The sequence below is a fragment of the Ricinus communis genome, chromosome 10 (genome assembly GCF_019578655.1).
Source record: "Ricinus communis isolate WT05 ecotype wild-type chromosome 10, ASM1957865v1, whole genome shotgun sequence".
Taxonomy (NCBI): Eukaryota; Viridiplantae; Streptophyta; class Magnoliopsida; order Malpighiales; family Euphorbiaceae; genus Ricinus; species Ricinus communis.
The window spans coordinates 5498344-5524518 of record NC_063265.1 but is presented as its reverse complement, the minus strand read 5'-3'; the positions used below and the strand labels follow the sequence as shown (position 1 = coordinate 5524518).

The 26175-nt window shown below is 29.9% G+C and overlaps 3 protein-coding genes across 3 annotated transcripts; 2 read left to right on the top strand and 1 right to left on the bottom strand.

Annotated features, from left to right (window-relative positions):
• Positions 1–4174: 4174 nt before the first annotated feature.
• On the top strand, positions 4175–8612 carry LOC8273472 (probable anion transporter 3, chloroplastic). Its single transcript, XM_002527813.4, has 8 exons — positions 4175–4816; positions 6521–6747; positions 6896–7244; positions 7342–7386; positions 7479–7625; positions 7758–7895; positions 7991–8024; positions 8124–8612. Exons 1-8 carry the CDS (start codon positions 4421–4423, stop codon positions 8291–8293), a joined length of 1506 nt encoding a protein of 501 aa, XP_002527859.1. The 5' UTR covers positions 4175–4420; the 3' UTR covers positions 8294–8612.
• Positions 8613–16841: 8229 nt separating this feature from the next.
• LOC107261959 lies at positions 16842–18051 on the top strand. Its single transcript, XM_015724586.3, has one exon. The coding sequence runs from the start codon at positions 17610–17612 to the stop codon at positions 17946–17948; it is 339 nt and encodes a 112-aa protein (XP_015580072.1). The 5' UTR covers positions 16842–17609; the 3' UTR covers positions 17949–18051.
• A 998-nt stretch (positions 18052–19049) lies between these two features.
• Positions 19050–25749, bottom strand: LOC8262594 (protein DEFECTIVE IN EXINE FORMATION 1). The gene is made up of 13 exons (XM_015724591.3): positions 25418–25749; positions 25207–25317; positions 24989–25071; positions 24679–24796; positions 24415–24575; positions 23387–23934; positions 23210–23280; positions 22755–23011; positions 21568–21749; positions 20512–20795; positions 20305–20422; positions 20041–20223; positions 19050–19945 (listed from the first exon to the last, which is right to left on the bottom strand). Exons 1-13 carry the CDS (start codon positions 25555–25557, stop codon positions 19628–19630), a joined length of 2574 nt encoding a protein of 857 aa, XP_015580077.1. The 5' UTR covers positions 25558–25749; the 3' UTR covers positions 19050–19627.
• Positions 25750–26175: the final 426 nt, after the last annotated feature.

The following is a 26175-nucleotide window of genomic DNA, read 5'->3' as shown; positions in this document are numbered from 1 at the left end:
AATTCATGGTATGCATGATGCACATGCAATACATAAAGATAAAGAAAAAGGTTAGTAAATGCATAATTATTTACAAGTTACTATATAAAACATCCTCCTATCCATATTTCTTCCACTCATGGTTCATGGTGAGTCTCTTTTTTCTAGGATTTTTTATATGAGCTTACTATCAACAATGGTTAATAAATACTGACGTCCATGCCAATAACTCTCAAAGCAATTTAAATAAACGACGTAATATTTTTCAATATAAGGGTAAAACCTCCATATTTTCAGGCCTAAGGCCTGATTCCACGTGTTTTGGGCCAGGGCCTTTCGATATATAGGCTTAAAATACTAATATAGAAAAATATCTTATCTAGCAAGCAATATGGTTCCTAAGAAAGATTATTGCGGTCATTACCATAAGCTGACTCTTAGGTAAGGATAAAAGGCTCCCTAAACCCGAAAGGACAGTAACTTTCATCATAGGATTTTTCGTACTTCTCTCGATATCTAAATCTAGAAAATGGATACTGACACTCATTAAATCAAAAAAATATCTATTACTTTAAAGAAAATAAAACATTAATTATTTGACTTAGCTAAAACTTTAATGGGCAAAATGATGCTAATCTTTGATTACCACATTAGAGTTATTGGATAAAAAACTCAAAGCAAAAAGTTTCTTAAATTCAAATAAGGCTCTAGTTGTTGCTCGTTACTTTTCTTTAGTATTTCATTTGGATTAAAAAATTAATTAGTAAATTTTAAAAGTTACTGTCTGTGTCGATTTTATTATATTAAATTTTTTTATTTTTTAAAAAATTAATTATTATCCTTTTTATCCAAAGTCAACACAATCAAAAAATTTAATTGGTAATAAAATTACAATTTGATTTTTTGATTTATTATCATGTATAAAAATCATCTAAAATTAAATTTTTTTATCGAATTCGAGTAAAAATTTTATTTTTAGCATAGTTTAATTTTAATATTTATCAAAATAATAATAAAAATAAATATTTCTTAATATAAATTTGTATTCTATTTTATTAATTTAAATTAATTATATAATGTTGCTTTAGATATAATTAATTTAAAATATTCAAGCTTTTTGGATTAAATTTTGTTAAAAATTAAAGTAAATAAAAATGATAATTAATTGATTTTGTTAATACTAAAATTAATTTATTATAAAACTAACTATTAGTCCCACTTAAATTAATAATTTTATAATATTGTAAAACAATTAATTCTGGATGATTTTTGTATTTGGTATAAATTTAATGATTAAATTGTAATTTTATATTTCACTTTAGTCATTTGATTGTATAGACTTTTAATAGTTAATTTTATAAAAATATAAAAATAATTTAATATAATAAAATTGACACATGAGCCAACTAATATTAAAGTAAAAATTAGAGAATAAATAGTAATTATCCCAAAGCTAAATAGGATTAAATTAGCATTTTAGATATATTCAAAATCGGATAAAATTAAAAAAAAACTATCGTGTAGTGAAATACATACAATTTTTTGTATCAAAAGAGTACCATATGTTTTATTTTCTTAACAATTTTTAGATACAAATTTATATTTTTATTAATTTTACATAATTTTGTATGTATTTAACTTAAACCATCACTAAATTATAATTTTATAAGTAATATAGAATCTAATAATGCATCATAGAATTCATATATATATATATATATATATATATTATATTAAAATTTTATTTAGAGATTTTTTTTAAATTTGATTAAAATTAAAAAATATATGTTTTAGCAATTTTTATTATCACAATATATCTAGTCGGATGTTAACTTATTTAAAAATATTTATTTTATTAAAATTATTATTATATTAATATTTATAATTTAAAAAATAAAAATATTAAATATAAAGAAATTTAAAAAGTAAATATATACTACTCATTTAATATAAAAAATATTTTCATTCAACTATAAAAGCGTCAAACCATATGGTACTTTTAAAGTTTTAAAATTTATTACATTATCACGAAGAACTTATTTTTAGAATATAAATCAACAATTTAAAAAAATTGGAAAGACTTATAAAATTTTATAAAATTAACTAATATAGATAAGATTAACACAAAGATAAAATAAAAAAATAGAAAGATTTAATATTGTATTAAATATGAAAATATTAAAATAATTAAAAAAATTATATAAGAAAAAGCCAATTACTCTAAAATGAAAGGAATACCTTATAAACTAAAATTGCATTAATTAGTAAAGTGGACAGGTGACTTCCACTAAAAATTCCATTAATTAGTAAAGTGTACAAGTGAGTTATAGTAAAATATTCGCAAGTGTTTGGCTTTGATTACTATACTTATATTATATTTGATTAAATTATGTAAAACTTATTTATAAATTTAAAATTATATATATATAGATAAAATATAAATTAATTTAAAATTTTATATAAATAAATTTATATAAAATTAATTATAATTAAATTAAATATAAATAAAATAGATAAGTTTTAAATAAATTTCGTATTAGTAAAACGATATATTATAAAAAATATTTATTTTAATTTTATTTATTTTAGCATTTTTTAGATAAAATAAATTTTTAATAAATTTTAATTAAATATAGTATTAATATGAATTTTATTTTATTAATTTAGTATATGATTGTAAATATATATTTTAACTTAAAATATATTTAAGTTAAAAGCTCTTTTTTCCTACTTATAATCATGAAAAACTTTGCTTTCGCATACCAAAACCAATAATAATGATAATAATAATAATAATAATAATAAGTTAGTTAGCTGTATGGTTGCTGGCTTTGGTACTTGGCAATAGAGTAACGAATACATAGGTCAAGTCTACCGGCTCTACAGAACTGTTATGATGTTACCTGAAAGATTGCAACTGGCGTTTCCGGTAACTGGTAATCGGATGTGGTTGTTGGCTAACACAATTTGAGGGAGGTAGGTAATATCTTTCTTTTTTTCTTTAAAATAAAATTTATTTAAAAGCATGTGGATACTAATGACATACATCAAAAAGTATCAGCCACACGTGTTTCCACGTATAACTCTTGTGGCAAAGTGCACTTGTGCAAAAGATAGGGGTAATTATTTGCGATTTTATTTAGGAGTAAAATAAATAAAAAATGTAGTTAGTGTTTTTTTGCCCTTCAAAAAACTAAATTTAATAGCCTAAACAATCTCAATTTTCACAAAAAATTGTTATTTTAGCCCGGTGTTTTAAAGTTTTCTATTTAGTTATGATATAGTAAATTGAGTGTATTTTTAGTCTAATTGAGTTATTGGTTAAAATTAAACAATACAAACAGTAAAATGGACGCCAATTAGAAAGTAAAAAATTTAAATTGATGGATTTTAATACCACATTATTTATGCACGTTCTTTTATTTTGAATTCTCATCTTCTAAATTACTTTTACGTTACTATTTATATTGCTTAATTTCGACCGGCAGCTCAACTTGACTAATTAATTCTCAATTGGCTATAAGAATTGAAAACTATTGTAAAAATCTGATTTTTTAGATTGTGGATCTAAAAATATGTGACTTTTTCTAAGGATAAATAAATTATTATTGAATTTTGACTTTAATTTAATTATAAAATTTTAATTTGATAACAATCTATTTTTTATTAATAAAAACTAATAAATCATATTTTCTTTTCTTAATTATTATTTTTTATCAGCTATTTTCACTATGTCAATTTTTATTAGTAAAATGATTAAATTAAATTTATATAATGGGTAATTGATAGAAAATAAACTAAAATATTTGCAATTAAAAAATAAATTTAATATAAAATTTAATATCATTTATATTATTATTTTTTCAATAATTTTAAATAAAAACTGATATTGTATGAATATTAGGTCGATAGAAATCTAGTTATTTAATTGACGAAGTGTTAAGGTGTAAAAGAATTCAAATTATAGACCTTTTTGTTTCTGAATTCAAATTATAGACCTAAAATGTCAAAAAAAAAAAAAATAGAGGCCCTTAAATATAAAAGGGGCTAACGGCAGGTAATTTTGATATAATTTTTTCGTTTAATTTTCTAATTATTTTTGTTAAATTAATAAGTGGACCGATTCTTTGGTCTCTCCATTCTCACCAACCGCAAAAACAGGTAACAACAACTACTCACATTTTTCTCTTATTTAAATAATAAAAACTCTCCTCTTGCTCAAGGGGTGCTTGCTTAGTTGCTTTAGTTGCCTCTTCCCACCAACATTGCTTAATTCTTTTATTTCTTCCTTTTTTTGCTCTACAATTACGTCTCATTCAAAGAGCTAGATATAGCGTTTGTTTACTCTCATTAATGCTCATAAAGGCAACTCTTTAACGCACTGCTGCATTCTCTCTCTGTTTCTGTTTTTTTTTGTCTCTCTGTAGGCTGTAGCCCTCAAATGGCGGCTAAATCTCTGCTGAATTCTTCCTCTCCATATTCTACTCGTTTCTTGAACTCTGAATCAAAGTATATCAGTCTTAAAAGAAGCCAGTTGAGATTTGAGCCTAAAATAGTCTTCAAGGATCAATACTCCATCAAAATAACAAGAAAAGGAGGGCATCTGAAGCAGAGAGGAGGAGGATGCATGGTGAAGTGTGCGGCAGAGGGAATAGAGAAAGGAATGCTGATGGGAGGAGAGGCGGTGAGAGTTAGTATACCGGAAAGATACAAGGTGGTGGCATTAACAGCGTGTGTTATGTGCCTTTGTAATGCTGATCGTGTTGTCATGTCTGTTGCTGTCGTTCCTCTTGCGGCTAAATACGGCTGGTCCAGTTCTTTCCTCGGCATCGTCCAGGTAATTAATATTTATTCATCGGTTTTCTGGTAATGCTAGAATAGTTTTCAGGATATAAAGCTATGAATTCCAACATCTAATTTTTCAGACCGTGAAGTTACTGTGCTCGAATATGAATTAGAGCATATAATTAAAAGAAATAAATAACAGGTAACTCTTGGATTTATAAGAACATTTTCCTTAATTTCTTTTCTTTTTTTTTGGGTGGATGACTCGTGTCAATTGGAATTCAAAAAAATGGGTCATTTGATACCGTGTGGTTTTTGTTTTGTGCAAGTACGTACATATGTATATAGACACAAGAGAGACAAAGAGTGTGTGGTTGTTGAGAAAACGAGGACGGCTGCGATGGTTCGCCGCCTAATACTTACTTAAACCCTAATCATAGTCGATAGGAACTATGTTGTCTATCTCGTAACAAGAGTTTAAAAGAAGAGTAAGTAAAAAAGATAAGGTCCACCTTACCATTTTATGACAGATTTGCTACCATGTTTTTGTATACAAATAGAGAACTCTTGCTGTCTTTATCCTCCAACCTAATTTTTTCGTTTTCTTTCTTTTCCAAGGCGAAGCGATCTCTAGAAATTGGTCCAATAAGTGTAGTAGGGATATAAGTCTGAAATAGTGGGAAATGGCAGTAGGTTAGCGTACAAGTTATAGATCCTAATTAACCTATATAAAAAGGGAAAAAACCTAATTAACCTAAGCTTACCGAATTTAGCCTGGGTGCATTTATGACGCATTTTCTTATCCCTTTTGACACACAAGTTATATCTCAAAAAAAAAAATAAATAAATAAATAAACAAAAGAAAAACGAACAAAGAAATAGATGAAAACGTTGGAGAATTCAAAAGTAGGTGCGACTCACTCGGTGAGCACAATCCACAAAAAATGCTGGCTCACATACTCAATAGTAAATATAACAAGTCCAAACTATCGTTATTATAATAATAATAATAATAATAATATTTATTTCATTAAACCTCTAATTATAATTATAATTTTTTATAGTCATAAATTTCATTTAATTTTAAATATATTATTATAAAAATAATCTCTTCCATTTAAATGCTATTTAATTTGTATTCCCAATATTAAATCAAACTATTGATCCTTCATTAATTAAATTATGTTATATTTCTTGTTTACTCATGATATACCACCAAATCGGTCCACAAATTACGTGTCCTATTTTATTCTTGAAGATTTTAAATGCTAAATACCTATGATACTCTTTTTTAAATATTGGAAAATAATTTTGATGCTAAAATTAAAATTAAGTAATAATTACTGGAAATTAGTGTCATAAAATCGAACCGATCCAAATTGGAATCTTCATGGGTCAGTTGCAAGTTGATTTTTATATAAATTTTGGTTTTGGTATTTTCAGTCCACAATTGCTCACCCCTATACCCACTAAGGGATGGCCCTACACGGGTATCCACGATTTGCGTAAGTCTGGTGGATACATCACTTGAGAAATTCTTAATTATTGAATAATTTAATTTTTGATTAATTTTAATTGATTTGAGATTTTAAGTTTTTTTATTTGTAGAAAGTCCAATATAAAATCTATAACTCAGCTAGTGTAGATACTTTTGCTATTTGAATTGGATATTTTAATTTTATTTCATAGATATATAAATTTAGATGAGATGAAGAGTGCAGCTAACAAGATATGGTTTGTTAATTATTTGGTGAAGTCATCATTTCTATGGGGATACATATTCTCATCAGTAATAGGAGGAGCCTTAGTAGACAAATATGGAGGAAAACGAGTGTTGGCATGGGGTGTGGGGCTATGGTCTTTGGCTACCCTTCTTACTCCATGGGCTGCTAACCACTCCACCGCCAGCCTCTTGGCCGTTCGCGCCTTCTTTGGACTTGCCGAAGGTGTAGCTTTGCCTTCCATGAGCACCCTCTTGTCAAGGTAATTGCATTTAGTTACCTCAGTAGACAAGTTCGTGTACACATTGTTAAGTTATGCCAAGTTACCTTAGACAGGATTGGTACAAAACTAAATCCACCTCTTTATGTTATATAACTTGTAACCTATTCTAATATGCAACTTTGATCAGGTGGTTTCCGACCAATGAACGAGCCAGTGCAATTGGGTTATCCATGGCTGGCTTTCATCTTGGCAATGTCGCAGGCTTACTTTTAACTCCAATTATGTTATCCACCATTGGAATTGCTGGCCCTTTTATTCTCTTTTCATCCCTTGGACTACTATGGGTATCAAGATGGACAAATGGAGTCACAAGCGACCCACGAGATAGCCCTTTTGTCAGCAAATCAGAGTTGAGATTAATCCAAGCTGGTAAAACAGATTCTTCCACTAACAAAGGCCAGCTTCCACCACTGCGTTTGCTATTTTCAAAATTACCTACATGGGCAATTATTTTTGCCAATGTAACTAACAATTGGGTAAGTTAAATTAGTTTCAGGATCCTGAAAACTCATTTCTTTACTTTGCCAAATGCTTCCGGTTTTGCATCTAACAATCCCCGTCATTTACTTACAGGGTTACTTTGTTCTGCTCTCATGGATGCCTGTCTATTTCAAAACTGTAAGTGTTTCCACGATCTTTTTTTATATCATAAAACCTTGTAAATGTTGATTTCTGAGTTTGTTAATTACAAATGTTAAATTTGGAAGCAGGTCTTTAATGTGAACTTGAAGCAAGCGGCCTGGTTTAGTGCTGTTCCATGGGGGACAATGGCAGTCTCTGGTTACATTGCAGGTGCTGCATCAGATTTCTTAATCAAGGCAGGCTACTCCTTGACACTAGTCCGAAAGGTCATGCAGGTAATTCCTTTAAGAGTCCCTTTTATTTTTTAATGCTCCTATGTTATACTTAAATTGGTTAATACTTAAACTTCCCTAATAATGGAATCTTAACAAATTGATATTCCTAACCCGTAATAATGCATATTACAGTCTATTGGTTTCATTGGACCTGGGGTATCACTGCTCTGCTTAAATTATGCCAAGACACCAGTAACTGCTGCTATATTCATCACAGCAGCCCTAAGTTTGAGTTCTTTCAGTCAAGCCGGATTTCTTCTCAATATGCAAGTAAGTCCATCCATTCTGTAATAGCTATTCATCTCCTGGCGGTTAGAGCACATCTGAACTGATCGATCTTTTTTCTATGGTTTTTATTTGATCAGGATATAGCACCTCAATATGCAGGTTTCCTCCATGGTAAGTTGTCGGTCCCTTGTAACTCTTTCGCTTAAAACCTCAGTCATAGAAAAGAAGCAATTCAAACTGACTAATGGAATAACCTGTGATACAATACAGGAATTGCAAATTCTGCTGGTACATTAGCAGCAATCGTCAGCACCATTGGAACAGGTTATTTTGTTCAGTGGCTGGGATCCTTCCAGGCATTCCTGACAGTCACAGCAGGCCTCTATTTCATAACAACAATATTTTGGATTATGTATGCTACTGGAGAACGGGTTTTCTAGATTAAGATTTGAGTGTAAAAATCATCTCTAATTATTTACGAAGCGGCTAGAACAAAGATGAACTTAAGTTAATCTTTGGAGGAGATTGCAAAATTTTGAGCCAAATCATTTATTTAGGCATATATGATTATAGTATTAGACTGAGATTGTATAGATGATTTCTTTTTAATTTTTTTCAATAGTTTGTAATACAAGCAAAAAGTGTCTGGTAATAGATGCAGTATGCATTTGTTGATTGGCTTTTCCCTTAGTAAGCAAAGGTCAACTTGTAGTCATGTGATGTGAGAAGTATATAGTATGAAATTCTTACTTCCGTCTCTCTGCTTTTCGCAAACTTGTCTGACTTTTGTACTTTCGCAATCGGGCTGGGCGGGGCGAGTTTGAGACTTCCATTCTGCTCCACGAATATGGGGCAGGGTAAGGTGAGGTAATGGAGCGAAGACGGGGATTTCTATTTAACTTTTTTTTTTTTTTTTATGATTTTACTAATAATAGAAATTTATAATTTATATAAATTATAAAAAAATTATATATATTATATTATATATATCTTAAAATTTTATAAATTATTAAATAATATAATTTTTTTAGTTTTAATAAATTTTTCAAAATTTTCAGCTTTTATGTCGTAAAATAATGAAAGTAAAAGGCTTTTTATAGCTGCATAAATTTAGAGAATGTTTGGTTCAGAATTTTGATGCAGTCGATAGCTATTTTTCACTGAACAATTATATTAAAGCGTTTGGTAAAAACTTGAGAAATATCAGTTGATTGTATTAGCTCTATTTTATATTTTTTTTTAATCAGCTGATAACTAATTTGATTTTTTATTTATTTGGACACTATTATCCTTATTAAAATTTATTAATAATAAATTATTTTAAGTTGATATCATATAATTAAACTTTTATATTTTAATTATTCTTAATAGTTAAATAATTATAATATTAAGAACTATAGTATTTGAAATTAGAAATTTTTATTAGTAGAATTTAAAATTAAATTTTTGCTTTTAAAATAATTTTTATAAATATTTTTAATAATACATAAAATTGAGCTAAAGAAAATTAACTATAAATTTTTTAAATATTATAAATTATTTTTATTAATTTATATTATTAAATATAATATAATAAAATAAAATATATTTAATAATAAATTATACTTTCAATGGTCATTTACCATGTCAACAACAACTATTAATAAAATTTTACAAAACGGTTTAGTTTATTAGTCATCAGCCGCTAGCCACCAGCTACCAGCTAGACGAATCGGTGTGTCCATCAAGACAATGAATCAACTTGGATTTTTCTTGAATGAGTAATATGTGAAGCATTACAGGATGTTTTGCATTTCTCTAAAAATATTTATTGCTATCTTGCAAAATTATTGACATATTTTCTTATATTAAGCTTTGTTTGGCGGCCTATTGGTAGAGAAGTAGGAGGCCGAATTGAATGAAATGATGCAAAATTCGATGCTTGATAATTAAATTTAGTAATATGAAATTGATTGCAATGACTCTTTGTGGAATATTTTTTGTTGAAGAGAAAACTCGTCTGCTTTGAGATCATAAGATTGTGACAACTTTAGCAATTCCAAATTGATTGCAAAGGATACAGCATCGTTTTACATTTTCCATTGCTTCTCTATTTGATTTTGCTAAATCATTAACCTTATTTTTTGTTGATTCTTTAGTTCTTCAAAAAATCCAATTGATGTATTTAAAGACTAAATTATTAGGAATTTACCACAGCAGTGGAGAAGTAATTTTATATTTTTCTTTTTCTTTTCTTTTATTATATACATTATTAGCTTTTCTGTTCTTAAATCATTTTGTTTTTATGATTTGTAGTGATTATGGTAATTTTGTATATTTCTATACTGAGCATTTTATTTATGGAAAAGAAATATTAGTTGAAGATTTCAATGATTATGAGCATCTAAAGAAGCTTGTGCTTGCATTGTTCTTTTATATAAAATTTAAGAAAGATAAAAGTTTTAATAGCAAATCTAAATCATATGACATGTTAAAGGAGAAGGACAGGCAAAATAGGATTTGGAAAAAAAAAAAAAAAACTTAATATTATTTTTGTATAGTTTTACGGTTGATGTATTTTACATGATAGACAATAGCTTTTTTATGGCCAAATGCATATTTGAACACCTAAATTTTAGCCGTTTGGTCAATTTAACACCTTAATTTTTTCTTTAATCTAATAGACACCTCAACTTATATTTTTTGTGAGATTCAAATAATGTTTGACAATATGGCTTCATTCAACATGTCCACATGTAATATGTTTAGGTGTTTTAATATTATCATTGAACAAATTTTAGGTGTCTATTAGATTAAAATGAAAAATTAAAAGTGTTTAAAAAATTTTAGAAATAAAGTTTAAGTGTTTATTATATTAAATTGAAAGTTAAGGTGTTAAAATAACTAAATAATCAAACTACTTAAAATAAACTTTAAGTAAACCACTTCTTTTTAGTTTTGTTTATGGACTTCTTTTAGCTATTTAATATTACAGCTTTATATATTGTTTGATGTATAAATGAGTTGCATTTTTTTATAAAAAGTTATTTATAATTAACAATTTAATAATCACATTTAGTCATACTTGAGAACTAGTGATATTTTTATATTCAATTTTATGACTTAGTTTCATGAATTAAAATTTGATAACTAAATAGTTTTTATAATTAGTTAATAGTTATTATAAGTGATCAAAATTATTCATTAGAATCTATAGTGTTTATGCAACATATATATAAATAATGGTAGATATTTATTATATATTCATAATATATTTGGAGTATACTATCTATTGTTAAATTTATAAATTTGTTTGAATTTAAAATAAATATATTCATAATATATTTTAGTGATGCCTTTTATATACTTGAAATAAACTTAATGTAAGTTATTTTTCATAATATTTACATTTTGCTTTTCTAATTTGTTCAACAATAGCTTTTCTTATTAAGATTTTCATCATCAATGTAATATGAAACATGATGTATAAAGAATATTGGTTGAAGTCACATTCTATCTTTCTCAGCTCTTGATAAAATATGAAGTTTGCATTATCTTTTATTTATTATGGTGAAGAACCATTTTTAGCTGCATTCTTATTATTATGTCCATTATGGTAAAGAAAAATAGATAATGTATACATAATTATATATAAAAGTATAAAAATAAATTTAAAATTTAAATAAAGAAATTTTAGTAAAAATTATAGTATTATATACTTAATATATTGTTTACTATATAGCTTAAAATTGATATTATTTTTATATATATATAAAAAATACAATGTGAGGAAAAGCTTTATGGGTTGGGTCATTATGTACAATAGGCTAGAGATTTGTAAACTAATTGAATTTATATTGGCCTAAATAATGGGCTTTCTATATGGCTGCATTATTCCACTAATTAAGATATGGTAAATCTCTAATTTTACCTTCTTCTTTTTTTTCGGACGAATGTAAGATTAAGATTTCTCCCTTATTATCTAGTCGGTAATTATTTGGGATTAATCACTCTGTAACAGTTAAAATTGCTAAGGGTCAATTTACCCCTTGAATTCTGGGTCAGATGCAGTTTACTCAAATTAATTTTTTAAACAATTTAAATATAAATTTATATTTAAGAGTCAAATATCTTCAATTTAAATTTTCTCAGCAAATAGCTTCCTAAACTTATATTTAAAGGTTAAATACACCAAATTTAAATTTTTCAGTAAATAACCCTATGAACTTATATTTACGGATTAAATACACTCAATTTAAGTTTCTTAAAAAAGTGAAATAATATTAATTTTTAGATTATAATTGAATTATAAAAATTAAAAATAATATTTATTTAATTTATTTACTAATACAATATCTAGTGACGAGCTATTCAAAAGCGTGTTTAGCAAAATTTAAATTTAGATTTAATTGACCTAAAAATGACAAGTATTAAATAAGTTAAAAACTAATAGGATTACTCTTTCTCATCTAATTTAGTATCGAACAATTTAAAATTATGTGAACAAAACTGAACAACTAAAAAATATATTAAAATTAACAAGAAATTTAAATTTACAATAGAAGATTAACTCAATTATAAAACTAAGAGTTGGTCATATTACTTGAATATAAGCTAGTTGGAAAATAGCACATGGCTAAAAGGAAGACCATTAAGAAATTTAAAGCTATATATAGGTAATTTTTACGGTGACTTTGTTTAAAACAAAATAAAATAACAAAGTAATTTTATTTTGTTTTAAATATTATTGATCTTTAATTTCTTAAGTTGAGAAGTTGAGATGAATGACAACCTGTTGAATTCTCTATAGTTTTGTTTTCACTATACTATTGAAATTAAAAATTTAGTTATCCAAATACCATTATGATTTATTTATGATTTTCATATCTACTGTGAACTTCATTCTTCAAAATTTTTTTAAATTTTCAATAGATTTACTTTTTTATTTAATTTATGCTGGGCAAATCGAGCATGAATGGTGTTGCTGAAAGATGAAATATGACGCTTAACGACATGGAAATGAGTATGATGAGTCAATTATTTTTTACTGAAATCTCTTGGGGAAAAGCATTAAAGATCGTAGTATATATCCTTAATAGACTATCCAGTAAAGCAATAGCTAAAACCCCATATGAATTGTGGGCTGGCAAAAAGCCTAGTATAAAGCACGTACACGTCTAGGAATGTCTAAATGAAGCAAGGCCTTATAAGCCCAATGAAAAGAAATTAGACTCATAGTTAGCTGCTACTTTGTGGGACATGTAGAACGCTCTCGAGGATTTAAGTTTTATGATCCCACTACTAGATCTTTTTTTGAGATGAGAGATTCAAGATTTCTTAAAGATGTAGAGTTCGTGGGGGAAGGATCAATGGACGTCTCTTTTGCCAAAAAAATAGACTTTAAATAAGAAAAATTTATTTCTCTTCCCAATATTATTGTTGATATTGATCAGACAATAATTTTTGATATTGTTTAAGAAGCAACTCTGGTTCAAGAAAACAATGAAGTTCTTCCTACATAACAAACTCAACAACCTCAAGAAATGTCATTAGAGAGATCAACTAGAGAAATGAGGAATGCAATTCTAAATCATTATTACGTATTCCTCATGGAACAGGAAGATTTTGTAGGCTTAGCAGAAGATGATTCAATCAACCTTCGCGAAGCTCTTGAAAGTTCCATTTTTCAATGTTGGATGCCATAAAAGAGGAGATAAAGTCCATAAAAAATGCTAACATTTAGGATTTTATTGAGTTGTCTAAAGGCATGAAACTCATTGGTTGCAAATGGATATCTAAAACCAAAAAGGATTCAATAGGTAATGTCGAAAGATATAAAGCTTGTTTGGTCGCTAAAGGATTCACTCAAAAGGAAGGAATAGACTATAAAGAGACCTTTTCTCTAGTTTCATCAAAGACTCTTTTAAGACAATAATAATACCTATAGCTCATTTTGATTTAGAGCTACATCATATGGATGTAAGGACAATGTTTCTCAAAGGAGGCATCAACAAAACGATTTATATGTTTCAACTTGAAAACTTTGAATTAAAAGATTTAAAATCTATGGTTTGTAAATGAAAGAAATCCATTTGTAGTCTCAAACAAGCTTCTTGCCAATGATATTACAAATTTCATCAAATGATTACCTCATATAGTTTTGAAGTATATATAAGTGATGATTATGTATACCATAATTTCAATAGGAGTAGGTTTATCTTTCTTGTGTTGTATGTCGATGGCATACTGCTAGCTAGTAATGATATAGGCTTATTGCATGAAAATGTTTCTTCTATGTCCTATATTATAACTTCAAATATACTTTTCTCTGGATGAGGGAAACTAAAAAATTTTTCACTAAGAATTTTGAGATGAAGGATCTTGGGGATGCCTCTTTTGTGTTGGACATACAAATATTGTGAAACTGCTCTTAAGGTATCCTTGTCTTATCATAAAAGGCTATATCGAAAAGGTGCTAAGTAGATTCAGCATGAAAGATTCTTGTCGGGACATTTGTAGCTAGAGGATACAAGTCCAGTCTCAAGTAATGCTCCAAGAATGACATTAAAATAAAGGAGATGCAAAAATTTTCCCATGCCTCGACAACTGAAAGCTAATGTATGCTCAAGTTTGTGCTTGTTCCAATATAGCATTTATAATGAGATTATTGGAAAGATATCTAAGGAATGTAACAGTGGATCAATGGAAAGTAACCAAACGGGTTATACGATATTTACAAAGAACAAATGATGCTAACATATAAAAGATCAGATAGTTTGGAGGTCATTGGGTATTCGAATTCTAATTTTGTAGGATGCCAAGACAGTAAACGATCCACTTTAGACTATGTTTTATGTTGGCTGGAGGAGCTATATCTTGAAACAGTGTCAAATTGATACTCATAGTGTTTTCAACCATGGCTGAAGAGTTCATAGCTTGTTTTTATGCATTTAATTTTGGAATATGGTTGCAAAATTTTTTGTCACTAGATTGTGTAATTAATGGCATTAAAAGGCCATTAAGGTTGTTATGTGACAATAAGTCTACAATTTTATATGCTAATAACAACATAAGCTCTATGAAGTCAGAATATATTGACATCAAGTTTTTGTCTGTTAAGGAAAGAGTTCAGAGTGGTAAGATTTTTATAGAATATATAGGGACAAACTTCATGATAGCAGATCCGTTCTAAAGGATTGCCACCTAAGATCTTTCATGAGCATATCACTAATATGTGTGTATAGTGATACCCTGATTTAGTGAGAACTATTTTTAGATGTTATATGTATTGAGATATGTTTATATGGTTCTATTTATGCATAATAACATTTTATGATTTATTTCATTTTATACCTCTAAAATTGATTATGCTTTTTGATTGATCATTTTAAAAAATAAACTATAACCAGTTTGAAATAGACATATTCTGATATCACATTCTATGTAATTTTCATACATATATCATTGAATATATTGATATGGTTAGTATGGAAGGTTTAGTCACACCTGAATATGACAAAAGCAACCATAATTTCATATTGATATAGAAAATGAACTAGATTGTACCTAAGGGGAAGTCTAAAGAAATAGCAAGAAAGTGTATACATAAAAAAAAATTGATATAATTGTTTCAGGTTTCATATGTAAGCTAAGTGGGAGATTGTTACGATTTTAATCTCTATTATATGGCCTTACATATTTAATAACAATTATATTAATAGTTATTTTATCAGTGGGCTTATTTAAAGTGATTAATTTATATAGAGTTTATAAATTTCTGGATTTGAGTATGGATTAAATGTGTTTCTGACACATATAGGTTTAATGGAATCCTATTAAGTTAGAATATAAAGACTCCTAGATTATAGTTATCAATACGTCAAATCATACGACAAGTTTCATTCTCTACCTATCAGAGATAGAAGGTAAAAAACTCTAAAGAATTCATAAATTTAACTGGAAAGCCCATACTTATTGATTCAAGCATTCGTTCATCATCTACTTCACAAAATATTTAATTACTATAATAAAAATATATATTTATGTTTAATTTTTTTAATAATCATGGTATAATAGTTTTTGATATTAGAAATTTAATGATTAATATAAATTTTAATACTTATGATTTATATTTATTTTCATGAATAATCTATTGATAATTATTATAATTAACGAATTTTAACAACTTGACTAGAGTAGAGTAAAGCTTTATCAGTTGGAGATGGAAAGAAAATATAGATAAATCAATTATAAGCATAGAAATCAGCTGTGTATCATTCCTAAATAAAATATAGATAATTAATCAAGTTTAAAAATCAATTACTCAATTTTGAAGTTACGTTAATATATATCATAAAAAAATTTATATAATAACTGAAGAAATAATTTCTTAAAAAAAATAAAATTGTTTGAGCATATTTTAAATTGTTCCAATAAATATTTATTTTAGTTAACATTTTCTAATAATTTCTAATTTTAGTAGCTAAGAAAAAAATTGTTTTTAGTTAAAGAACTATTATAATAATAGTCCTTATAATTATTTTCTTGATTTTATTAGTTTTTACACAATACTATTGAATAAACTAAACTAATTAATCATATATCCGCATTTCACAAAATATTGAAAAAAAGGAAGGAATATACCTAAACAGTTGTAATCAATAATTAAGAAGGATTAAAAAAATGAAATGAATGGCTATGCTAAATAAATGCTCTTAATTCTTAATTTTAAGAAGTGTTTTGTAAGATTAGATTGTCAAAAAAGCCAAAAGAAACCAGTCAAAGGAAGATTTTATCAATTGGAATCATTGACGTGGCGTATTGGGATCGATAATAACACTCCACCCAATCAACATGATCCAAAAAAAAAAAGAAAAGAACTTGCCCATTTTGTCTTATTATTATAGCCATTTCCAGCCATTTATATCAGAGAATATACCTTAATTTAATAATTTATTCAATAATTATCATTTAGCACAAGAAAGTATATTCTCTATTTTTCTCATTTATTTTTTTAAAAATGCATCATGGTTGATGGAATCTACTTCTATAACTAGCAAGCAAGAAGTGATTTTTAATTACACAAATTAAATAAAAAGTTGTGATGAAATGTACATAAAATTAAATTCGAGGTGCATATAATATTTACTCAAATAAAAAATACAAAATGAAAAAATAAATATATTTTTGAAAATAAAGAAGAAGAAAAAAGGAAAAGGAAGAATAGTCCTCTTTATCACATACCACAAAAATAACAAGAAAATAATGACAGTATAATTACAAGTGCTGCAGTAGCAAAGGAGAGGAGGCCTCAAACCTACTTTGATTTTTCCAAAAGGAAGAAAAAAAGAAACTGAGAAAACTACTGTTCACCCTTCAAAAATCTACTACCACTCACCTTATGTTTACTCTTTTATTGGATCCTCCTCAATTAACATCAAAACCTACTGGTGAGGAGTTGGAAAAGAATCCACCAAATCTCTCTTACTAAAATTTTTCTTGCTTCCAAGAATTTACAGTCAAACCCAGAGATGCTGAATCTCTCTGGCTTTCTGTTTTTCCAAATTAAATTTACTATGAGTTTTTTAAGATTTGAAGCCTACATCACAATCTGAGAAGTCCCAAAACCATCTGTTTCTTGCAATTCAAACCACACCCAGACAGGATTTTTTTAGGTATGGGTTTGTTTCAAGTGTAGAACTTTGAAGATTATCTTGATCTGGGTTTGCGGAGAAAAGAAAGGAAGAGAATCAAAATCGTTGAATTGGTACAGAAGATATGAATTTCAGGAGTTTTGAAGAGTTCTGGCCCTTTTATGTGACACAACACTCAAAACCAGCAACAAGGCGTTGGCATTTTTTGGGTACACTAACAAGTATTATCTGTTTGCTATATTCAATGTTTTTCAATTGGTGGCTTTTGTTCTTTGTGCCATTGTTTGGTTATGGTTTTGCTTGGTACAGCCATTTCTTTGTGGAAAGGAATGTTCCTGCAACTTTTTCTCATCCATTTTGGTCTCTCTTATGTGATTTTAAGATGTTTGGATTGATGCTAACTGGCCAAATGGATAGAGAGATCAAAAGGCTTGGAAAGAGGCCTGTATTGCAAGGATTTTAGTCACTTTTTATGCAAGCATTTTTCTTGTTTTGTTAATGTAATAATCCTACACGAAACAAAATCAATATGGTTCAATTTAATTTCCTCTTGAATGGCTTTGGTATATTTATTCTCTCTTGATGTAAACGTGTTATGTTTGAAATTAAGCATTGATTCTTGTGTAGAACAAATTGATAAAGGCTTTCTCTATCTCATGTGTCAGAATGTTCAGTAATCATGCTCATCCTCTGTGTAGATTGATAGATAAGATTCAGTGTGGAATAAACGAATTGCAGATGTTAATTAATAATGTTGGCGGGGGGATATGATATGATATTGATATTGATTTTCTCTTTAGGTCACTGTGCAACCAACAGATAGCTAGAATGTGAAAGGCCTTGTTTGAAGATATGGAGATTTAGATAGTTGAGCTATATTTGCTTTGCCATCAGCATCAGTTCACCTGTTACCGAACTAAAAGGAGAAACCAACCAAAATTATATAATATGTGCTTGCAACTGTTTGAACTATTGAGCTACTTTCACAAAACAGAACTTAGGTTGGCATCTTTTCTGGTCTAATCTTTGCAAGTTTAATCTGCCTATAATGAAACTGACAGGATAAAATTTCCCCCAACATTCACAAGAAGTTACAGTTCTTCCCTTTTTCACCACCAAAGCGGTTCAATCAAAGCTTCTAATAATATAATATAAGCGACAAGTTCTGATAATTCAAGGATGAAACTGACAGGATAAGCAAGGAGTAGGGTTGAGATGCTTATAAACAAGACAATTACGAGCTCCAAAGTTGTTTGTCATCTCCAAGAAAAATGAGTTAATTTCACTCAATGCTTGTCATGATTTTCAGCATGGTTATTCACTTTTAAATCATAACAATAAAATAACTCAGTTTCTCTTTTTTACTTTAGTATGATCACTCTTGCTAACATTTTATAACTTGGTCTACTTTTTATATGTCAAGTAAAAGAAGTAAAGAAGATAATCATAATCTCGATTCTTGTATGAGAAGCCACACATGAAGACCTCTCTGCCTACTTGTCAATTTGTCTATCAAAATTTAGGGGAAACGAACTTATTGAGAAAACTGCAAACGGAGGGGTTATGAACTGAAGTCGATGATATCTGAACTTGCTGATTTTAGAGAACATGAGTAAAATTTAGCCCCCATCATACACAATTTGTGATTTACTGTCTAACAATATGGGGCAAATATCCCACCCAAGAAAGAAAAAAGAAAAACTTCCTTTGAAGGTTAAATATAAAAAGCAAGGCGATCCCCCAAGGCACTGCAAATACAAGTTAGCTGAAGATCATGTGATGGTAATATCTGGGGGCTGGGGGCTGGAGATTGACAAGCACCTATTTCCTAATCTAGTGTCCTACAATATGTGAATTTCCAAAGCTAATATCTCATTTCTGGAAGAAAATTTAGCACCTTTCCCCCTGTTTTGGTATAAGAATATCAATCCACCTACTCATCTCAATTTCAAGTATGTTACAAGTTCCGATCTTACACTGTCCAAAAATCAAACTGATCACTTGACGCCTTGCCAGTAAATACTCCTCTTGAGGTCCAATCCTTCGACCACCTAAAGTTGTTGATTTGTAGTTCAGCTGAAATTATCTATTCACCTTCAGGCAACTTTGGCATACATGATAGGTTGACACAGGCGATTTAATTCACAGGTCAGTGTTCCGTGAAAATGATGGTAAGGGCATGGCTTCTTGCGGACGTAGAATGACTAGAACACCAAACATCCCAAGCATTGGGAGGACGAGTAGCCATTTCAGCAATTTATAATAATACATGTGGAATGTGAGAGAGAACTCATCTGAGAAATAGAGTCCATTCTTATCAACCATCTCCACCAATACAGTCCCTGTAGTCCTTACTCCAACTGTCGGAAGTTTTATGCGATATTTTCCAGGACGGTCAAAGGTTTCATTTTGCTTTATCCTTCTCTCACCTTGGTAATTACCTGGGACTAACAAGGTTGTCTGCATTGATGTATTTGGAAATTAGACTTATTTAAGACTTTTATTAAGGTTGCTGTTGGTATAACTGCAACACACATGAGGAAGGAGCAACTTACAGAGACTTTATAAGGTGCTTGAGATCCAGAAGGATATCTGTATTTATCTACAATCTCAATCTCCAGCCAGAAGTTCTTTCCCTCTTCGTCACGAAAGGCTCTTGATGAAGGTGTAATATAAACCCCTTCGCGGTTATAGCGGTTCGCCACATTATTTCTTCCTTGATTAGCTGATCTCCAAGCCTGAAAATGCACAAGGGTAATAATAATCATCAGGAGAGTGTATGGAAAGTAGGCCATAAATGAGGTTCAATCGCGCCCTGCCTTGAGGGGATGATGTGGAACAGGTGTTGAGAAGCAAAAGACATTTCCATTCATTGTTGTGACAATAAGATCAAGGTCATCTCCGCCATCAACATTGTCTGCCAAGACTGTGCTATATCTGCAGTGAAGATAAACACAGTTCAGAGAACTCAAAGTACTGCAGGAAGTACAGGAAGGATTCTAATACCACGACACAGGTAATCTTACGAAGTTTCGCCAATATCAACAACATCAGCACAAGATGTCGGCCCATCTATAAGGTATAAGTATCCATCAAATGATGTTGTCACAAGACTGAGTCCCTTGCTTTTCTCCCCACGCTTACTTAAATCAACAAGAAGAACTTGATTCATCACTCTCCCATGAGTCCTATATGGGTATGGCCGAACAATTGAACCATCCTTGCCGCTAAGAACATATATGTTCCCTGATATCGTTGGGACTACAACATCAGTCCGGCCATCCCCATCAACATCACCTACAGTCGGGCCCTGTGAAATGCAATGATGTGTATTAGCTCAGTTTATCATTTAAGCAATTCTATACAAGTTCTTCAACTATATGTACCAGATTACCCTACTCCAATAGAAATTTTAAGGTTATCATGTGCCCATCCAGAACAGAAGGGAAAACAGGATTCTTGACAGCAAAAGCAATCACACATACAGTTGCCAGTCAAGTTTGACCACCCTATGAACCAGTCATCAATAATACGCCAATTCTATCTGTTCAGTGAAAAGACTAGAGCAGAGAATCCCTCGTTTCAGATACATAACATACTTCTCAAAGAATAAAACGATATCCTACTAGCCAGGGAAATATTCAAAAATCTCTCCAAGCAAAAGAAAAACTGGAACACTGGTTACAAGTAACAACCAAAATGAAAAAGAAATTAACTCAGCCACTTAATCCTTGATATGCTTTACTGGTTTCCTAGAAATATAGAATTCAAAAGTTACTTGCACATCATTTGAATTTATAAGTAAGCATGATTACTTTAATTACTAGCAATTCATTGAGTAAAACAGTGTAATTCATGTTAATGAAATCAGATAACTTGACCCCCAAAAAAGGGGGAAAAACAGATAATTAGTTCCTAATATTTTAAAAAATGTGCAAGACACTTTTTCTATCAACCAATCAGCCACCTTCACTGAGGAATCAACTAGAATATACAGTATGCAGTTACCCTGTATTGACTGAACCCATATTTCAATCAAAGAGAAGAAAGTACCCTTTGCAAAATGTGAGATTCCAACTGACCTGGGAAACAAGACTCTTAAGATGTCTCTCCCAAATCTCTTTTCCTTGTGAAGTCCATGCAGCAACATTTCCATGTGTATCTGTAGTCACTAATTCTATTTTTCCATCATCATTAATATCTGCTGCAACTACGGCACCTTGAATTTCAGCCATTTCAAGAGGAAATTTTTCTCTTATATTTCCTGAATGAAAAGGAAAAGAAGGTTTTAGCCCCGAAGTACTCTGGAGAGCTAAATCAAGTAGATTGCAAAATTAGAAATACTTTAACTTGAAAACTCACATAAACTATAATCCTAAACTAGACGGTATTAGCCTTATGGATTCTTTTCTTTCATTCCTCCAGTTCAGGGCTATGTAGAATCCATTTTTTCAAAAAACTAGTAGAAATAGTTTAATCAAAGAAAAATCTTCCCGACTTTAGTTTTCTTCTCTTTAATCATTACCAGACCTTGAGATCTGTGTTTCTCAGTGTTCTGAACATCTAAATCTTTAGCCTCCACACATAAATTAAAAAAACGAATTTTATTCTTCCTGTCCTTTCCCAATAAGTAAAATTAACTACACTACCAAAGGCACCAAAAGGGGATGCTACCTATTCAGACCAAGAATATGCACATTAAGAACCTCCAAAATAAGGAAGAAAAGAAGACTACAACTAAAATTCCAAATCAAAGTCATCAGTCAAAAAAATGACATCTATAAGGAAGAGCATGGATCCAAAAGTAGGCCAGACCAAATATCATGGTAAGAGACCAAATACTTATTTCTTCATCTTTTTATTACCAATTCTCCCAAAACATTACCAGACAAGGAAAGAAATATTGACAAAGGAACAGAAATTAGAAAGAAAAGGAGTCAAACTCCAGCTCAGCATATGCAAATGCAGGCATGAGAACCGGATGAAGTAACAGTAAGAACAGAATGCCTTGAAAAGAGTGACATAAAAGCACCGAGTATCAATAATTATACAGAATGATAGCAAGGCACGATATAGGAATGTATCTCGATCATTATATGCATTTCCAAGGAAGTCATGAGAATTCAGAAACAAGTGATATGTGAATGAAAATAAAAGGCATATTTGTAAGAGAGTATCATCTTCAAAAATTTTATGGAAGTTATAAACATCTCAAATAAATAATTAAAAGGGCAGGGATAGAGAAGCAGAATGCATTCTTAGACTTTACCATGATGATCTAGGACATAGAATAAGCCAAATGAAGTTCCAACAAGAATGTCCAAATTCCCATCCCCATCCAAATCTACAACTGTGGGGGATGAATATATATATGCACGGAAAGTTGAAGTATCTGTACTTAGATCCAATTCTTTAGTCCACTTAACTTGCTTTGTATCAAGGTTAAATACAACAATAGAACCAGCAACATATTTTCCAATATCAATGCCTCCTAGTTCTTTCAAATGCTCTGGATTGTCATAGTACCTGTCAATTGTGTAAAACCATTATTGATGCACTTGAATAATAAAGAGAAGTGTTGGGCCATTGAATTGTAGTCTATAACAAATTTTATGCTGCTCAAGTTCATTGAAAATCAATCTTGACCTTTCGGTATAGAAGACTATAGGAGACACATATGCGTGTGCACATGCACATATATATAATGATTTAAAGAAAACTCACTCATGATCAAAGAAGTATGAAACTGCAACAATAATTTCTGATACCCCATCATTATCAATGTCTGCTATGACCTGAAAAGAATAAGTGAGCCAAATTGCATTTCAGTGCTAGATATTGCATCCATCAAGAAAGGTTCATCCATTAAAAACATTTAATGTAATTAAGCTCTATACTCACAGGAGTGCACAAGATATGTGAATCAATATTGACATAATCCTCCAATTTCTCATGCTTCTCCTCGGTCCACTCCTCATCTCCCCACATGGTATCATCAACATAATCATCATAATCATAACTATACTCATCAGCCAATTCATCGGTATCACGGAATAACTCAAAAGAAGAGTCTGCATCTGCTTCCAACCCTTCATCATTCTCCACAGTTGCTTCATGAACATTCTCACTGTTGTTCTCTCCCGACTCCAAACTACCTTCCTGGGAATCCTTGGTCTTGTCATCTTCCAGGAGTCGTCTCCCAGTTTTTGTTCCCTTCTCAGTAGTATTGGTTCCAACTGATTCAGTGTTGTTCCCATTCTCAGGATTATTTAGTCCAGCTGACATGGTATCTTTAGAAGAATTATCCATGTTTATGGGCAGTTTGATGATGGGATCTGTCTGATTCTCGTTTACAGGAACAGTTACACTTTGTGGAATTGTACTTTCTGTTGATGCAGAAATTGCACTGTTCTTTTCTGGAGTGCTACCATGCGTGCTTCCAGTTGTTTCTACAGAATAACAATACTCAATGATATTGTCAACTCATTTAAGAAGAGATGGCATTGCTATTGCATAAGACTGGAATATCTAACAGATGTTCAGGATATCCTTCAAATTTAGAGAAGAAATTTTGTGATCTCTTGTCAAAACAAGCCCAAAATAAACATCATTAACAAAAGGATGCAATACGCATCTATGTCAGGATTCCCAGGTTCATACTGCTACTACCAAAACAATAATAAAAAAGGGAATTGCCAACTCTCATGTCTGTAATTTCGAAAAAAGAAGAAAAGCATCTAACATTAATCTGTGCCATAGTATGTGAAGTGATAAGGAAAGAAAAGTAGCATTCAGCCCGCTTGAAAAGAAACTCAGGGTATAGGAAGCCAGCTCAGTTAGAAAAAAGATGTGAGCTACAATAAGTACACAAAATTAGCAGCAACAGTGGGAGGTGCACAACCAATTTGAATCAAGTAAGTTAAACTCACGAGACTCTGATTTCTTTTCCATAGCCTCAAAGACAAGTTGGTCATCATGAACATCTGGCTGAGAACGATCTACAGGGTCAGGATTCAAACCCACATGCCAATCTTTTCTAACCCTCCTACGAGGTACCACCAGTTTCTCTGTCATCATATAGCCCGATACCCTAAAATTAATATGAGATACACCAGCTGTGAGTTTACATACAAACAACATTAACACACAATAACCAGGTAACAATTGCAACGAATAATTCTTGAATGAAGTACCTGAAGAAGAGAACTTCACCATTGTAAGTAGCCAAAGCAATTTCTCTAACACCATCCTTGTCAATATCATATAGAAGAGGACTGGCATGCACCGTTGACTGATGGAAAGCAGGCCAACCTGATATACATATATATTACCCACCAATCACGCATAGTATTTGGCTTGGAAGATTGAAATGAACAGTACATAAGTATTGTCTAAAGCTTTTATTTTTCACCAACTAAAATACACAAAAATTATTTGTTCACTATATCATATATTAAAATTCAAAATCAACCCAAGTCATTAAGGAAAAAAAAAAAAGGTTACCTGGCATTTTGTCACCATCAGAACCTTCAAGAACTTCAAGGTAGTGAACGAAAGAAGGAACTACTATATCAAGCTTCCCATCACTGAAAAGGAAAAGAACACAAAACACAAAGAACAACTCACAATTAAGAGATATTTTAATAAGAGTGAAACCTTTATTCCACAATTTAACAAAAAAGAAAAAAAGAAAAGAGAAGAAAAGAAAGCTGATTAGTTACCTATTAATGTCAGCAATCAAAGGAGAAGCATAAATGCTAGAGCTGACTTCTGTTTGCCATCTCAGCTCCAAATTTCTAGGGCACTGCGTATTCAACAATGCAGTCTCGTCTCTACAAAAATTTTATACAAAACAATAACGACTACCAAATTAAACCTAATTTTACAAAAGAAAAAAAAGACCTTTAAATTGATTAAAAAATGAAGGCTCACATTTCAGGATAACCGAGTGCATCATCGGTTGCTTCTCGCTCCCGAAATTTATTCTTTGATGATTCCTCCCCATAAGTTAAACAAGAGGCAAAGAGTAATGAAATCAACAAAATTAAAGTGGTTTTCGCCGTGGAAGTCATGCGATCTTGTTTAGCTGCCACTGTAAAGAAGCAAACTGAAAGCCAGGGCCAAAGTTTAATTGACGAGGGGATTCAGATTCCAATTAAGCTTAGCTTATTCCTGAAAAGGCACAAGTTTTATTTGGTCTTACCTCTCAACTCTCTCTATTAATTCGTATCATAATAATACATTAATAATATTATGACGAAACGTAATTTTGCTTTGTTTCCTCTTATTTACTCCCAAAATCAATTATATATTTTCCCCTAAAAAAGAAAATCAATTATATACGCATTTGTCACCCAAAAAAAGATTAAAAAATATTGATGAGTCTCGACTCTTAAGCTTGGTTCATGGACTCCATTTTATGTTTCTTTTTTACTTAATTTTTTAAGAAATAATTACAGATTCCACTGAGATTTATCCTATTTTATATTTTTGTCTTTACATTTTAAGAACTAGCATTTTTTATTCTCATTTTTATATATTGTTATATAAAAATAAAAATAAAAATTTAGTTATTCATTGAATCAAAATATAAAAAAAAAATTGGTTAATGTGTTATTTATATGAGTAAATTTTAAAGACTAAATTGGCTATGTAATATAAGATTATGAATCAAAAGTATAAAATAGAAT

Bases quoted from the DNA above. Each gene is read 5' to 3' on its own strand.
- LOC8273472 (XM_002527813.4), top strand. From the start codon at position 4,421: ATGGCGGCTAAATCTCTGCTGAATTCTTCCTCTCCATATTCTACTCGT. The intron at 7,245-7,341 runs GTAAGTTAAATT...ATTTACTTACAG, and splicing joins CCAATGTAACTAACAATTGG to GGTTACTTTGTTCTGCTCTC. The intron at 8,025-8,123 runs GTAAGTTGTCGG...GATACAATACAG, and splicing joins ATATGCAGGTTTCCTCCATG to GAATTGCAAATTCTGCTGGT.
- LOC107261959 (XM_015724586.3), top strand. From the start codon at position 17,610: ATGAATTTCAGGAGTTTTGAAGAGTTCTGGCCCTTTTATGTGACACAA.
- LOC8262594 (XM_015724591.3), bottom strand. From the start codon at position 25,557: ATGACTTCCACGGCGAAAACCACTTTAATTTTGTTGATTTCATTACTC. The intron at 25,318-25,417 runs GTGAGCCTTCAT...AAATTTTTGTAG, and splicing joins GCACTCGGTTATCCTGAAAT to AGACGAGACTGCATTGTTGA. The intron at 19,946-20,040 runs GTAAGTTGCTCC...ACATCAATGCAG, and splicing joins AAGCACCTTATAAAGTCTCT to ACAACCTTGTTAGTCCCAGG.